A 16,531-nucleotide genomic window follows, 5' to 3' on the forward strand; every position below is an offset into this window, starting at 1 on the left:
ACCTGAGTGGCTACTCCCTGCCAACATTTCAAACCAGTGGATGCGCCACCAGAAGGCCAGTTAAAAAAGACTGCCCAAGCCTTGAAGCATGGATGAAACTGGCAAACACAAAATATGGCTTGTATTAGGATTAACTTGTACTCCCTGTCAGATCTGATGTCTGCTGGCTTGCTGGACCTTGTGATCGGGGTGTGGTGCATTTTACAGAATAACTGCCACCAAAAAGAGACTTATTTTTCAAGGGTTTGCAAAGGATACCTTTATTTTAGTAGTAATTTATAAGGGCTCTAATGCATTATACCAAAGAAGTAGCAGGCTCAAACTGGCAGCCACGGTTTCTCTACTCCACACAATAGCATAAAATATATTTTATAACACAACAAATCCTGTTGTATTCAACATACTCTGAATTAGCTCCACCCTAACCAGGTTTAAAAAATTAAATACTTTTTTTAACCCATGTTTAAAGCTTGACATTTTCATGAACCGGATATTTTTGTTTTTTTTAATGTGGTATCACCATTTCTACATGCCAGTGCTTCTTCAAGCAAACAAACACGAACAAAGCCCCCGTGTATTGTGGTAAAATGATTGAAAGCCACAATGATTTGTTTGCAAAGTTTAAATGCATGTTAATGGTTATGAAAGCTTTAGGGTAACACAGACCTCCGTGTTTCTCAACAATTCAGCGATCTTACAGGTGAGAATTTAAAACACATTCAGGATTATAAGTGTGTAAAGAGCACACATGAAACACTTTAAAACAAAGACGTCTTTTATTGGTTATCAGCTAGCTTGTTTTAAAGAACCACAAAAAAACAGTCCTGATTTTGGCAACGGTTACCTACAGCATACACCAAAATGTATACTGTGCATGTAGTGTTAAGCTTTGATGCACAGCATGGCATCCAGGAGGTTGTCTGTATGTCTGATATGCGCTGTGATGAAACCGTGGCTCTTCAAAAGCAGGCTATATTCAGTTGCGCTCCTCTGTTTCCCCTCGCTCATGCTAAGGGCCTGCAGCAGCCCACGACTGGGGCCCCTTCTGTCTTCATCCAGGAAGATCTCGCTTAGCAGGAGTCCACAGCCTAGCAACATGAAACATAAGCAGACACAGAACATCAGAGAACAGATTTGTACTCCCTTTTCGCTCTTTACATTATGTTTCCACAAAAAAGTATTGCATAAGCAAGGCAGCACTCTGACTTGGCTTTAAGCCTTCGTCTTTTTCAACACTGAGCTCTTTGCAACAGCGGTTCAGAACAAAGACATTGTTAAACCCAAACTAACCAGCACCTATCGTTTTAGCACAGCATGAGAATCAATCGGTCAAATCAGTTTCAAGCATCTGCAGAAAAAGAGCTTTTGAAGAATGAGAATATTATACTCAGCATTAACAATATGCTTTCTGTTTGAAGCGATGTTTGGCTGACATTCACTGTTCAGTAAAGATAAGTACTCATATGAGTGAATATAGCTTTACAAACCTGCTGTGCATGCATCTGCGATTTTACTCAGCAGTATATGCACTTTCTCATCAGGCAGGTCATGAAGAATCCTCGCCAGGATATACAAGTCTGCTTTGGGTAATTCGTCTTTTAAAAAGTCTCCTGATCATAAAGAAAGTGAAAAAAAGCCCTCAAATTAATCACAGATTGAGCGGAATTTGTTGGCATATTTGTCACTCTGTCTAATATGATCCAAACAATCTTTCAGTCACAATTTTCAGTGTCACAAAACAACTGACCTGCTACAAATGATACCCTGTTGTCTGGGTGCTGTGGATGGAAAAATTCATTCAACTCGACAACAGCAGGTAAGTCAAACACTGTTACAGACAATCCAGGATGAGCTTCGGCGAATTCATAAGCCAAGGCACCGGTGCACCCTGAGACAGTGAATTAAGACAAAAGATGTAGAGCAGTGGTTTCATATTCAGTGACAAGCTGTAACGTTTTGCATTCTTTTCTTACCTCCGAGATCACAGGCTGACTTATAGGTGGAGAGGTCAAATGCCGTTGCTATGGTTTTCCCTGTAATTTTTGCAATGTTGTGCATGGCCTTCATGAATCTCAGTTTGCCTTCCCGACTGCTGGAGGAAGTTTCCTTTAAAGAGAGAAGGTGAGTTTGAATATGCTCTCACCAGCACCGCAGATATATGACACAGAAATCAGAGATAGCCACCTGAAGCATTTGCTTGCTAAAGGCCTTCTCACGCTGGCTGGTGCCCTCCTGCACAGCACTCTCAAGGTGGGAGAAAAGTGGCCACATGGTTTCGTTACAGTGCTGGAGGTAGCCATGCAGTGAACACGGGGCATCTGACCTCAGAAAATCTGTGGCCAGATCTGCGTTCTCATACACTGGCTTTTGGCATGCTAACAACAGAGTGACAGCAAGATATTTCCAAATTAAGTATTAAATGCCTGCTGCTGAAGGCAAGGGAAAAATATCATGATGCAATTAATAAGAGAGCTGGCTAACCTTTCTCTATACTCTTCAACAATCCCAGAGATACACAGGCTTCCAGCAGACATTCGGTCCCCTTTGCAGATGCTTTGATCTCCTGGGCCACCTGTGCTGCATCCAGCCCAGGCCGGCTATGTAGCAGGTCAAACAAACACAACTTGGATGCTGTAAAAAGTGCCTGCAATGTTTTTGGAAAAGTAGAAGGGAATGCAGAAACAAAGTTAGCTTTTTTTTCCCCTTTTATGTTGATGTGAGATTGTTGTTAACGAAAAGCATATGCTTCCTGGTTCTTCAAATAGTAACACAAACATTTCTATTCATAGCAAAGTGCATGATTTACTGTATTCCACTACAGCTGCATACCAGTGAGCTACCATCTCAACTAAAAACTATTGTTCTCTAGTTCATTATTTACTTTATTTTCTTTAGAGACAGACAACAAGATCAGCAACAATCTGTGTGCTAAATGTAAAAAAAGTAAACAGAGTTTGCTGATGTTTCCCACATCCAGCTCATAGTTATGGATGAATGAACTGGATTTATACCACGCATTAAATAACACATTATGATTGCCTGTAAAGGTTTGATAACTATAACTTAAGGTGTTATTGTGATCACTTTTTCTATTTTTTCACATTTTACCACAATCATTCAGAATATTCAGGACTTAGAAAGCCTCGCTTGATTTGATAGGCGTAAGCCAAAGCAGTTCAGGACCTGAGAGGAACTTCTCCTTTCTACTGACAATGACTTTCACAAACAGATTTAGCAAACACAGCAGTAATCTTCTACTGTGCAGTGCCACCTTCTCAAAGTGGAAACTTGTGAACTTTAGCCTGACAGTCTCGTAAGCAACTAAAGCAACATCTGGGTAAGACAGTCATTTGAAAAGCTGGACTATTCAAACTGAGATTTTTGACAGCAACCACCAAATGTTTATCTGGAAGAAACTAAAATAAGCAGCATTTAATGGAAGAAGAGCAACTTGCCCGCTGTTAAATACAAATATGTGGGTGGAAAGACTGAGATTTAGTGATGTGTGGGAACTGGTACCACAGGAAACACTCTGCACATGTGAATGTATTGCACTACATATCAAACTTTAAATGCAATTGTTCCAGTTTTGTTTACCAAAAGGTTTTTAATTCCCTTCTTTTAACGTCGAAAACCCAGAAATGTGTTTTAGCTCAATATTTTGCACAAACCTGTATTTATTATTTGCTTAAATCTGTGTCCTCAAGATTTGTGGTCACCTTAAGCTTCACAGGCAACTTGCAGGGTACACAGGAAGTCACATAAACGTATCAAGAAATATGTCAGCACATGTCTCTGTGCAAAACCACCGCAGATTGGTTTCACTGATTTGCTTGTATAGATTGGAAGCTTTATTTTGCAAAAATAGTGAGCTTTGGATGCAGTTAACTCAAGACAACTCAAGGTTTTAAGCTGAGCTACGTTACTCATTACATCTTGTGGAAGCCAACTACACAAAGAACAAACACATAAAGTTGACATTTTTTCTGTAACAGGTCTTTTACAGAAAGGACTTTTTTTTTTATACAAAGGCACTGATTACCTTTGAGGCTTTGAATCCATCCATCAGTTCACAGATTCGCTCCAAGTCTCCTCTTGTAGGTTCAGTCACCTGCCCTCTCCTTGTTATCGATGGTAATGTTGCATTGTCATGAAGCTTGACCTTCCTGTTGTCTGTATGTTTAGACGTGCTATTGACCAATGTCTGTGAACTTTCACTTTCACTGTCTTCTCTTTTTACCTATGGGAAGATTTTCTATAAATAGTGTCAAAAGGCGACAGATTTTTGTTATAGAGTTATAAAAACAAACCTTAAGGGCAGGACTGGCTGTGGGGGTGATCTGGGTGTGGAGTCTTTGAATGTCACAGGGGCTGCTTGGTCTGCGAACGGATGAGTTGTGGCTGGGCAGAGCTTGTGAGCTGGAGGGGGGCTGGGTGGGTACTGAGATGGGAAGATTGTCGCTGCAGCTTGGAAGGGTAGACGTGCTTTTCAAAGAGGAAGTACAAAAATTGTAAATAAGGTCTAGCTGTTTGCAGAAGTGGTTGAGGGGAAAACCCACAACATTGAGAAAGTCTCCATGGACATACTCGACCAGCATGCCACCCAGAGCCTGAATACCATAGCCACCAGCCTTGTCCCTGAGACACACACAGAAAGGTTTCACTTGTACAAACACATGTAGGCAAAGATCAATAAACACATACTGTAAATGATCAGCTGTTTACTGGATGCATTCTGCAACAGTTTCACACTATTTCTGAACTGAGCAGAATTGTCATAGTTTGCTGACTCGTGTCAAATGGGACAAGGCAAACACAGCTGGAACAAAATCAGGCATCAAAGTCCAAAAAGCAACAAGTTCATGAAACTCACAAGCAGTTAAATGACCTCCATTGATCGAATACTTAGAAAGAGTCAACAATAACTGTTACAAATGTGAAAAGTTAAAAAGATCACACTTACATGGGCTCACCACTATTGATGTACTCCCATAGCATATCTTCTGAGAGATCAGCAAACTTCACTTTAGTTTCTTCGTAGAAATCTACCAGCTGGTAATCGACTTCTTCATCTTGAAGGCAGCATTGAAGAAATGAAAAAAAGAGTCGCAAGACAGAATTGCCCAATAAATGTCTTCTACATATTTATGGCAGAAATGTTTCTCTTACTATTTTTGCTTAAAACATCTGTGCTAGTGATCTGTAATAGGGAACTGCTTCTTTCTGAATTTCTTTCATTTTACAGAAAAATAAAGTACAAGTGTGACAGTTTCTGAGTCTGTACTTACTTTCTTTTTCATGGCAGAGGACAATAGCTACACCAGTGAACACACTGTGCTCTTTACCACTCAAACTGGAAGAGAAAGACAAAATCACCATGATATCTTTTTCCATTTTATGGTTTTTTAATGTTAACTCTGAATGTTTCCCATTGACACAGACCTTGACAGCATCCTATAAGCATCATGTTTGTCCACTGGTTTCTCCAGAATCATGCCATCTACAGTCTGTGAAATAAACAGTTGGCTAGAGTGAATAAAGAAAAACTTTACAGTAGCCATTAAGAAAATGCATTTGCTTTTGTGCTTTTTTCTGTCTTACCACAATTGTGTCAGCCCCAATAACTATATCTGGAGTCTTCAGGTGTTTCTAAAGTAAATCAAGACAAAGTGTTCTCAGTGATGACATCTGACTGAATAAATTCTATTATTTGTCATAAAAAAGTAGCTTATCTTACAAAGGGCATCCTCCTGGCTACCTCCAGGGCCTTTTGCTTGGCTGTCTCAACAGCATACTCATGAGGTGCTTTGAAAAGCCCTTTATCGAGGGTTTCCTTAAACCAGGACGGCACAACCTCGAAACGTAAACCCTGACAGATAAGAGGGCAAAGCAAACAAAACACTTGTTATATTTAATAGGACTTACGCCACTCTTATCAGATTTACCAACCTATGAAAAATCCAGTCAGTATGGGTTTCTTAAATCAATAATCCTTTAAATTAAGTTTAAAGTAGTTCCTTCAGTGAACTAGCTATACATGTTTTTATTTGACATGGCTTTTCTAGCTGTGTCAAATAAATAAATTTGTACCCAATGATTGATTTGAACTCTGTTATTTTTTCTAAATTTTGCTCTGTAAATCTGCTCTCTTAATGTGGATTTGTCTGCTTTTTATACTTTAATACAACTGCTAATTTTTAACCAACACCATAAAACTGCCATGTTTTAAAGAACTTAAAAATCAAATGTCTTCTCCCTTTTTCCTTCTATTTCACCCATTATAATGAACCAGACTACATGCTAGGGATGATGATGAGATGATTTTTTACCTACTAGGGTTTTACACATTTACACTCAGTCCTATTGTGCAAACTCAAACTACATTCTGTGAATATACGGAATAATAAGGAATAACAAGGGAATAATCAGGAAAACGCATACTGCACTGCGGAGAATCTCAAGTCTTCTAGGAGAAGCGCTGGCCAGCACAACCAGTTTACCAGCAAGCTTGGAAATGACTGGGTTCAGCACCATGGTGGCCTTTAGGTCGAACTGCCAACAAGGTGAACAGAGTTAAACATTACAGATGTGTCCTCTGCGGCTCCCTTATATCAGAGCTAATTTTATCATAACATGAAATTAGCTCTGATATTTTAAAAAAATATATTATTTATGTATTTTACAGGATCCAACTTGTGTTTGTAAACTGTATTTTAAGATTTAAAGAAAGAACAATTCTCGCCTCTGAGCATATATAACACGAGGATGTATTGTGTTCACGCACAATTAACAATGACCTTAAAGAATACAGTGAGCACTTTAGAGAAATCCCCACTCAGTTGCATAAAATCTTAGCAAATAATTTATTGCATAAAGTCAGCAAATAAAGACAACTTCATATTTCAGGAAGCATCGGGCGTAAGTAGCATAGCATTACACAACAGGTATATTTTACACAAGTAAGACATTGACAGCGTTATGAAACTCGACGAACACAGTTCACAACACTAAAGATCTGCTTTAATTACTCTGCTGTTAGCAACACTAATTCATTTGAGCTAACTTGTGCTAGTTTGCAGCGTTTAAAGCTGCGGAGCGAGAAGAAAGAGGAAAAAAATTAACCACGAGTGAACAAAATGTTACTGCAACGTTTGGCGACCAAGTTCACCCCAAAGTGACATGGTTAAAATCTCTCATGTGTTCACTATTATACTATAGTACATGTATATAGCAGCTGTCCTTCTTACCTGTACAACTCGGGGAAACTGACGGCAGGACCCGCATGCTGCGTCACGACGCATGCGTGATGACGTAATAAAGTAGGCGTCTCGAAGAAACGCACACCAGTTCCACCAGTAAACTACTGCTACTACTTACGACTACTGCTACTCAGGGCTGGACTGGGACAAAAAAAAAAAAAAAACAGCCTAGGCATTTTGACTAGTGACCGGCCCACCATGGCATTATAGGAAAAGTCATAAAGCCTTTATAATAAACTTAAACCTACACCATCTTCCCAATTCTGGTATTCTAAACAGTACTTAGCAAAAATATAAAACAACCTAATTTATAATTACATATACCCAGAGATGGGCAGTAACGCGTTACTGTAATCTGATTACAGTAAAGTAAGGGATTACTATTGCAAAAACGGTAATTCGATTACCGTTACTTTCCCGTAGGAACGCTGCGTTACTGCGTTACTAAAACCGTGATTTTTTGCAAGAATGTCTCATGACAGTGACGTAAGCGAGTGCGACGTTTGTGACAACAGCTGTGTGTAGATCAACAATGGATCATATATCGAGTACAGAGAGAGTATGAGCGTGCAGCGTTTAAAACGTGGAAGTACTGACCTTACTTTGAGTTTGATTCCATAAAAAGTGACAAAAACATTAGTGTCCATTGTGCGTGGGAAGAAAACTTTTTTTTACACCGAAAAAAACCCTAAACAAGCTCCGAGTGCACAATGATGTAATGGGAAATTCACAGAGAAACTCGCGGATTCTTCACCTGACCGCTGCGCACACCTGCACCAGAGCACACCTCCGCCTACCTCACTCCTGCTTTACAGGTGAAAATAGAGCAACAGGACCGCTAGTCTTTGATTTTATTTATATTCTGCTGTGTTTTACTTGCATCTATTTGAAAGACTGAGTGTAAACACAAAAAATATTTTATTTTATGTGCTGGAACGTGCAGAAAATAGGTTTAAATGTTAAACTACTTTCTTCAAGCCAGAGAATGGTGCATATAATTTAATTTTTGCTTGATGCATAAAGTTAAAAGATTAAAACTGATAAAACAAGTTTAAAAAAAGAGACTTTTCCATTTGATTACATTTTGTATGATGGATTATGCAGAAAAAGTAGAATTGGGCTGACAGATCTATCGCTTTATCACCTATTCAGGTTGTAAATCGTGTTTTTAAAAAGTAGCTAAGTAACTAAGTAATTAATTACTTTTGAAAATAAGTAATCAGTAAAGTAACTGGATTACTTTTTGGGGAAGTAATCAGTAATTAGTTACTGATTACTTTTTTCAAGTAACTTGACCAACACTGCATATACCTAACTAATAGGGTTGCCAACTCCCAGGAAAAAAAGAAAAGAAAAAAAAATAGGGAACCACTCCCCCACCCTCTGCCTCAAGATGCTTAATTGACAAAACCAATTTTAATTGAATGCACATATAAAACAAATGCACAGAAATCTATTATTTTTCTCCAGTAATCAAATAGATTCAACATCTTTCTTCAACAGAATTGCAGATTGCACAGATGGTACCTTTCCAAAGGAAAGAATACAATCCGGTCCTTAAGTGATGACATGACGAATCCTACTTCCGGGCCTAAAGTAGTCTGCGTTTAATATGGCTTTTGTGTTGTTAACATGTTTAATGTTATGTATTTTCTTCTATTTAATCTCAAAAAGCTCCTAAAACAGTCAGTGATCACTGTTGATCTCCCTCGGCTTTTATTACCGCTAATCATTTATTTAAGCTCAGTTTTTAAAACCTTAGGATGTAACTACAGCCCAGCCCATGCAGTAGTATATGAATGACTAACCTCGTATTGTGGATGGATTATCTCAGTTGTTCTCCTGGCTGAAGTTTGGTCCTTTTACAGCATCCTGCCATGCGATTACATTTGTTCCTGACCACCGAGAACACTCACGTTAACTTAACTTTTATCGAGTGGAAAAAAAGTTAGCTTGTTTATATTATGCTGTGTCGCTAGCGGTCACGTAGCACATCATTATATACCAGCTAGCCAAACTTCAGTAACCCTACAAACCTCACTGCTGTTTAGTTTTCTGTCTTCACTAATGTTGGAAGTGATAGCAGAGCTGTACGTTTTAATTTGTTTCCAAAACCCCGCAGTCAGGACATGCTATATTGTATTTAGATAGAAGCTAGCGAGCTAACTTCCTGCTAACTTCTAACTCCGTTAAATGTCATAAATTCCGTTTTCATGGATGCCTGGATGTTAAACTCAATTGTTACACCTGGTAGAGCAGAACGCTGATCATTTTATTAAAGATGACAGACTTTAGACAGTTTTTCAACTCTCAGTAATGCCATAGTGATCGTTTGATATATGGACCTGCAGCGGAGTTTAGGCCCAGACACGGCTAGTGACGTCAGACTTAACGACCAGATAGGGCTTTGGAGTTGACGTAACGCCGCAATGCATTGTGGGAGCGCGGCGCCATTTGAGAAGGCCACGAATCAAAACAAACACACTGTGTTGGAAGGACGACTTCCAGAACCATGCTCAAAATCAGCTCAAAAGTCAAAGGACTGTATCGAGACAGATTGCGCCCGGACGCCAAGAGACGGTACTTGGAAAAAATAGCGTGCACTGGTAATGTGGACCCGTATGAAATACGGCAGTGGAGTAGAAACCCTGAAGACCTACCGCCATTGTCCTACCCTGATACCTTCTCGTACCTTGTCTGTGGAGTCAGTGCATACACCGCGAATCATTTTCGGAATTATAAATCCCTGGAGGCGCACATCTAATTCACAAACGGTTGGGTACAAGAGTTGGCCGCTTTTGAGCCTCCACGTTGTGAGTACGTTGACCATATGACCAAGATACAGCCAGAGGTTGCACATAACATTGACTTCTCCTCAGCAGCTGCCCCAAAAATTCCTCTAGAAGAAAAGATAAACACACCGTCCGAAAAAAAAGGCAAATTCCACTCACTACTCTGGAGAAGTTGTCACCGATAAGCTACTCCATAAACAGAACACAGTTCTGCTGCATCACACATTAAGATGTTTGTTCTAATTTTCTATGACCTCAGCGCATTGAAATTAAAACTAAAAGCCTATAAAGAGCAATATGAATTTCTTTAGAATTTGAATGAAAATGTCGGGAGCACACCAACAAAAAATGATGGCAGAGAACTCAATATCAGCTCATCTCACCGCTGCCAACCAAGCCTGATGTTCACGTTTGGTAACATCAGATACATGAGATCCCTCATGTTGCTTTCAGGAGGGGAAACGATAAAAAGAGAGCCCATTTTCCAGCTTATTCCCTTCTCGATCGTGCGATCTAACATTGCAACCGACAACATAGCAAGTACGAGCCATAGCTGATGTTCCCGTGTGCTTTCGCCCCTGTAGCCCTTTGTTTGGCCTACTAAGATGGCGGCTCGACCAAAAATCGTGGCCACGCCCCCTCCCGTGACATCACGCTCCAAAGCCCTATAACTTACTAGGGTATATGCTAACCTTAATACTTACTGAATACAATAATGGATTTTTATACATTTTAAATCAGATGAAAACTTTGGTTGTAAGATTCAGATAAATATTTAATAAAAGCTAGACATAAGAATAAGAAAGAAAAGTATTTCTTTGTGCCCCCCTTTCCCTGTTAATGCCCTACCTGCCCCCCTGGCAAAACTTTGCTAGACCCGTCCCTGCACAGTTACCAGCTGTCAGCTACAAAGGATCCTGGTGTTATTTGTCTCTCAGCAACAGTTCATAACTTCCCTTCAACCTAAAATGTAAACCTGTTTCTCCATCACCTGTTCATCTGTGATGATTCAGTAAGGACATCTCCTGGTTTCATCTTCATGTTTCCCTCTCACCACATATCCAAACAGACATCATGACCAGCAGCTTTTACAGCTGTGGCTCCAGCAAACATCAGCTGATACTAGAAATTAATATTAAATAAATGCTAACAACAGCTGATCAAGCTTCAACGTGCTGCTGTTGTTTAATGCGACCTCCGCTGGTTTCCTCTTTCTGGCGCAGAGAGAAAAGCCGATCAGCTGATCACTGATCAGTTTCATGATTGAATTAGTAACTTTCTAGCTGAAGTAGTACGGGACAAATCGCGTTCCTTCTCACCTCAACTTTAAAGTTCGACCTCCTTGGCTGTAATTGGTCCAGCCCAGAGTCGATCATGACCAACTGGCCAATCCACCACCATTCATTTATACCATTAAAAAAAAAGAAAAGAAATAAAACCCCATCGGCCCATTAAAACGAAAAATCAGGAGCGGCCAGTCCAGCCTTGCTACTACTAATAATAAAAGAAGTAATAGTAATAATAATAACAATTTTATTTATATTATGGAAGAAACTGAGACACACATGTGTATATATATATATATATATATATATATATATACATATATATACACACACACACACACACACACACACACACACACACGTGTGTCTATATATATATACATAGACACACGTGTGTGTATATATATACACACACAGTACAGAGAGAAGGTATTTAAAAAAAATAATGAGATACATTGTTACAAAGTCAAAAACAGTGCGGCTCATACAACATATTTGATTTATGCTACATAATTGCACATGCTACATATATTCTAAAAACAACTGTTATATGAATGTTTGTTAAAATATAGATATATACATATAAACTACATCATTAAAACTACCTGCATAAGATTGTGTAGATCCCTATCAGTCAGCCAAACCACTTCTGATGCAGTGGCACAAGGACAAGGGACCCCTGGGGTGTCCTGTGGGTTGTGGCACCAGGCTTTTGCCAGAAACTCTTTGTGCCCGAGTGATTGTGGGGGTCTGTCTTTTGTGGATTGGGATTATTCCAGCTCATGATCAGATTTCTGTCTGGCTTGGAAAATCCACTTAACAAATCCTGCATTTGTTAAAGTCAGATCAGAAATAATAAGGGGAAACAGGGTTTTCCACCTATGACAAATGTGCTTTGTAATGAGGTGATGGATTCTTTAAAATAAATAGAAAGCTAATGCAGGGATGATAACTAGTTACCCAAGACACACAGCTGCTCTTCATGTTCATTTATTCTGTTATACACACACACAAAGAAAAAACAAACAAAAAAACCCCAACTGGCACAAATGATTTTGAGATTTGACTCAAGACAAAGAGCTTCTCTGACTCAGAGTAACCCGCTCTGACTTCCTTTCTGAAGTCTTTCTTCCCCTTTGACCCATTCTCGCTCTATGCTGTGGTGATTGTGGTTTCAAAAACACCTTTCTCTGTGCTCATTCTTGACCTCACTGCGCAGAGTACAAAGTCTCTTTATTTTCCATCTTCATTGAATCTCCACTGCTCAAACTCTGCAGATGTATTATCTCTCTCAGCTTTTGTCTGAAGTCCTTACATGCAAAGTAGTAAATGAATGGGTCGAGGCAGCTATTTAGACAGCTGAAGCACAGAGACAGCTTGTAGGCTGTGTAGATAGACTTCTTATAGTAGAGTCTCAGCACGCTATGTATCAGCAGGAGGATGTTGTTTGGACCAAAGCAGAATGTGAAGACTAAGAGAACAATGACTGCCAGACGGATTGCTCTCTTTTTCTGGGATGTCTTTGAATCACTGGCCAGCTTGCGTATGACACTGATGTAGCAGAATGATGTCACACAGAACGGAAAGAGAAAGAGAACGAAGACCATGCTGAAGAGGAAGGCTGCCCAGGCCGCCATGGATGGAAGCATTTCTGTCTTCAGTATATCAAAACAGGTTGTAATGTTAAGCTGAGGAACGCGATAGGTCAGGTCTGTCGTCATCAGTGGATACAGAGTGCTCAGGACCAAACCCCACATGACGAAGCAGCTGATAAAAGCGATCAGTCTCTTCTTCCTGATCCGCCTGAACAGCATGGGCCTGACAATGCCCAGATAGCGGTCGATACCGATGGCCATCATTGTAAGGATGGAGCAGTACATATTGGAGTAGAAAACGAGGGTCACAAAACTGTAAATGGGAAGAAAGAAAAAACGTTTTCTGTTTAATTGCTGGCTGAAGTAAAAAAATAATCAGTAACAGGTTCAGGAAAATGAAGTGAATCTCGACTACACTTTCGTATATTTTCTATTTAAAGATGTGACTACTTTCACTGTCATAGCATCAAGACTGTCACGCTCTGTCTCCCTTGAAATATCTGTATAAAATCAGTGTAATAGAAGAAAAGCTGTGGCACATGTATATATATACCTTGATATATCTATATAACTTTGTTGTCTTCAACGCAAGTTTTTTCTGCAGATTAATCAATAATCCCCCTGTCCCATTAATGTCCGAGTTTAATAAAAAGTACCTGCACATGTTTGGTCCCAGATTCCATTGATATCCTTGGAGCTGGTAGGAGATCTGAAAGGGCAGAGCAGCACCGAGAGCCATGTCGGTAAGGGTAAGATTTATCATGAAGATGATGGAAGGAGACTTGGGAGAGGTACGGAAGAGGAGAAGCCACATGGACAAGCCATTTCCCACCAAGTTAATGCCGGTGATGAATATGTACAAAATAGAGATAGAGATGGCGGCGCCAGAATTCTGCAGAAAGTTTATCGTGGCGTTGTCTAGTTTGCTGGAATTCACCTTCATGTTTGAAAGCGAGCGGTCTCTCGTCACCTGTGTGCAAGGGTTCAGAAAAGCCTTGTGAGGTTCACAGAAGACAAGTCAGTTTTTTCACAATATACTGGTGGAAGTAAAGAAATGTTATTTACACTCTAAAAATATATATGTTGGATTTACCTAAACAAGCATGCACACCAATCGCTTAATAAAAAAAGAAATAAAAAATCAAGCAGCTGAAAGTAGCCTCTAATATTACAACGGCAAGTCAGAAATCTTTTTTTAATTTTGAGTGTGAAATATTTACATTTGAGTAAGTCATGTAAATTTAATGTACCCGGCCAAAGTAACCAAGCTTAATTAATGACTCCATTTCACCATTCCTTTGTGCTGTACCCTGTTTGGTTACATGATAACAGCTTTTTGTTAACATCTGAACAGCAGCCATGGATGAGCACACCGAATGGATAAACACCGACACTGCTCTCGCCCACACAAGCATTGGAAACCACATCACTTGTTCCCAACAATGAAAGTGTAAACACAATCTTAACTCAAATGAAAATCACAGCACAACTAAAAAAAGAGAAAAGAAATAAATCAGTGCAGAACTGTCCTGGTGACAAAAGTGTCAAAATCAACTAAACTTAGCACTAGTGTAACATTGCATACACAATTTAAAGTACAGTTGGAGGGATTGTTTGCACTGACAGCTTGCAGCACATCTTGATGTCCTGCATTTCTCATACATCAATATAAATGACTGAGGGAAGAAAAAAACCCTCTCATCCTGTCTGAAGTGCTGTTACAAACAGTATTTTGCTGCAGAAACACGAATGATTGATCTCAAGGTGTGAAACAAATACCTTTGCCCTTATTCCAGGAATCTATTTCTGTGTTGATGTTCGCGTGCGAGCAGCACATGTGTCGGGTGGAGTTTTCACACAGGAAAAAGGTATGCATGATTTGTGGCGCAGAGTGCCAACTGTTGCTATGGCTTATTTTTTTCAATCTTGTGAAATGCTCTGGGGAGCTGATTTGTAACCTGTAGCAAACAATATCCTTAAAAGGCTTAAAACCGTAAACTGAAACTGCGAGACGATGAACGCTACAGCAAAAGCAGTGAATACAAGCACTTTTTCCTCACGCGCCATGGCCCGCATGGCAATCGTGGTGAACAAAGTTACCACATTACAAAGAAAGGTGAAATCTACAGACCACCAACTTTGAGTCATTGAAAGTTTCTTTCAGTTTTAAGCCATGGGAATTACGTTATTACTTCATCGCTGTTACTGTTAGTGACGACAACACCATTTTGGTAACTTACCCTTTTTCATTTCCTGAAAACTATTTCTCATACCACTATAAAGGCACATTTTTACTAATGTGTTCTTCAGAATTATATTTTAACATTACATAAACTCACTCACATTGCCTCTCATGAAATTTGTTCAAACTGTTGTCGCCTCAACGCTGTCGTAATCGTTTCCTTTTTTAACTTTTAACTAAAGCACATGTATTTAAAAAAAACAAAAAACAAAACATCATGTTGAATCTACTATTAGTGAAAAGGTAAAAATGAATACAAACCATCTAAAATAATAACAATAACAACTGGGCTCGTCTTTATTCAGTAACACACTGGGAAATAATGCGTATTGTATACAAGAGCTGAGAACTCACCTTTGCGAACACACGCTGAAGCCACAAGTTGGCATCTGAGTGTCAGTTATAGATGGGTTACAGATATTGTGACTAAGAAAGGCTGCTGAGGAAATGGGGGTTTCAACTTACGGTGCCAGAATCGCAGGAAATGGATCATGTGACAATCTTTATCCTACCAACTGCACTAACGGCCACCCATTAGATTCAGTCTTGGAAATTACTTGCAACAAGGCAGACATGTGTGACTCACCTCAAGCTTATGAGCACACGTTTACTTGCCACGTTCCCCCACATGCTCGTCTTATTCCTTCCCATGTTCGCCATAATAACTTCAGCTATGGCGCTCCTGTGTAATCGGTTATTTAGTAAAACATTGTGTGACCGAACTCTACTGAGAGCTTCTAAGAAATGAGACTGGAAATGTAAAAACCCACTATGTTTGTGTACAGATTTATAGTAAACTTCTTAAAGTCTTTGGGAGTTCCCAGAGTGTCATAGTGTCTCTTTCGCTTTTGCTCATTAAGTGAGATTATAAAGAAGAGAGAAGGCATAAAGTAAAACCTGTGACATGTATGCCAGTGTGTGGCGAGGAGGAGGAGGGGGGATAAATTTGAACAAAAACTGAGCAAAAATAACAAAGTTTAAGGACTAAAGACTATAAAGAGGGATCGTGAGAGAGTTTTTAGGTCTGAGGAAATACCAACTGCCACCTTCAACACCTATATGAAAGTGTGAACATATACCCACGAATGTGATATTACAGTTGTTAAGAGTCTTGTGAGTGAGAATGCATGTTTTTCGCACATGTACATGTGTGCTCTTATTCTGCTGGTTTCCTGTTGATTATGATACTTCTGCTTTATCTGGGGGAAAGATGACAAACTGTGTCTGTGAGGATATTCTGAAGAAAGAGCAAAAACAAAATGCATGAGCAACTTTTCTTCAATGTCACTTGCGACCCAGCCTTCAACAGTCTCACTTCACCAACTTTACTCTTCCTGCAACGACCGAATACCAACTA

The 16,531-nt window shown here is 39.6% G+C and overlaps 2 protein-coding genes across 2 annotated transcripts; both read right to left on the reverse strand.

Moving 5' to 3' along the window:
* Positions 1-256: 256 nt before the first annotated feature.
* On the reverse strand, positions 257-7,489 carry asmtl (acetylserotonin O-methyltransferase-like). The gene is made up of 15 exons (XM_086267216.1): positions 7,248-7,489; positions 6,442-6,552; positions 5,738-5,869; positions 5,602-5,649; positions 5,443-5,507; positions 5,289-5,353; positions 4,964-5,072; positions 4,311-4,638; positions 4,043-4,240; positions 2,482-2,644; positions 2,185-2,375; positions 1,974-2,106; positions 1,748-1,888; positions 1,488-1,610; positions 257-1,088 (listed from the first exon to the last, which is right to left on the reverse strand). Exons 1-15 carry the CDS (start codon positions 7,299-7,301, stop codon positions 883-885), a joined length of 2,067 nt encoding a protein of 688 aa, XP_086123342.1. The 5' UTR covers positions 7,302-7,489; the 3' UTR covers positions 257-882.
* Positions 7,490-12,311: 4,822 nt separating this feature from the next.
* On the reverse strand, positions 12,312-16,524 carry p2ry8 (P2Y receptor family member 8). The gene is made up of 3 exons (XM_086266083.1): positions 15,529-16,524; positions 13,589-13,902; positions 12,312-13,245 (listed from the first exon to the last, which is right to left on the reverse strand). The coding sequence occupies exons 2-3, from the start codon at positions 13,873-13,875 to the stop codon at positions 12,546-12,548; spliced, it is 987 nt and encodes a 328-aa protein (XP_086122209.1). The 5' UTR covers positions 13,876-13,902; positions 15,529-16,524; the 3' UTR covers positions 12,312-12,545.
* Positions 16,525-16,531: the final 7 nt, after the last annotated feature.

Source organism: Aulonocara sp. 'chitande type north' Nkhata Bay, linkage group LG16 (assembly GCF_057382095.1).
Source record: "Aulonocara sp. 'chitande type north' Nkhata Bay isolate Kocher_YH1m ecotype deep benthic linkage group LG16, A_spYH_male_GT1.1, whole genome shotgun sequence".
Classification (NCBI taxonomy): domain Eukaryota; kingdom Metazoa; phylum Chordata; class Actinopteri; order Cichliformes; family Cichlidae; genus Aulonocara; species Aulonocara sp. 'chitande type north' Nkhata Bay.

Excerpts from the sequence above, each read along its gene's own strand:
- asmtl (XM_086267216.1), bottom strand. The coding sequence starts at position 7,301 with ATGCGTCGTGACGCAGCATGCGGGTCCTGCCGTCAGTTTCCCCGAGTT. Across the intron at positions 6,553-7,247 it reads AGTTTCCCCGAGTTGTACAG|TTCGACCTAAAGGCCACCAT; the intron begins GTAAGAAGGACA and ends CCTTGTTGGCAG. Across the intron at positions 4,241-4,310 it reads CAGCCAGTCCTGCCCTTAAG|GTAAAAAGAGAAGACAGTGA; the intron begins GTTTGTTTTTAT and ends ATCTTCCCATAG.
- p2ry8 (XM_086266083.1), bottom strand. The coding sequence starts at position 13,875 with ATGAAGGTGAATTCCAGCAAACTAGACAACGCCACGATAAACTTTCTG. Across the intron at positions 13,246-13,588 it reads CTGGGACCAAACATGTGCAG|TTTTGTGACCCTCGTTTTCT; the intron begins GTACTTTTTATT and ends TCCCATTTACAG.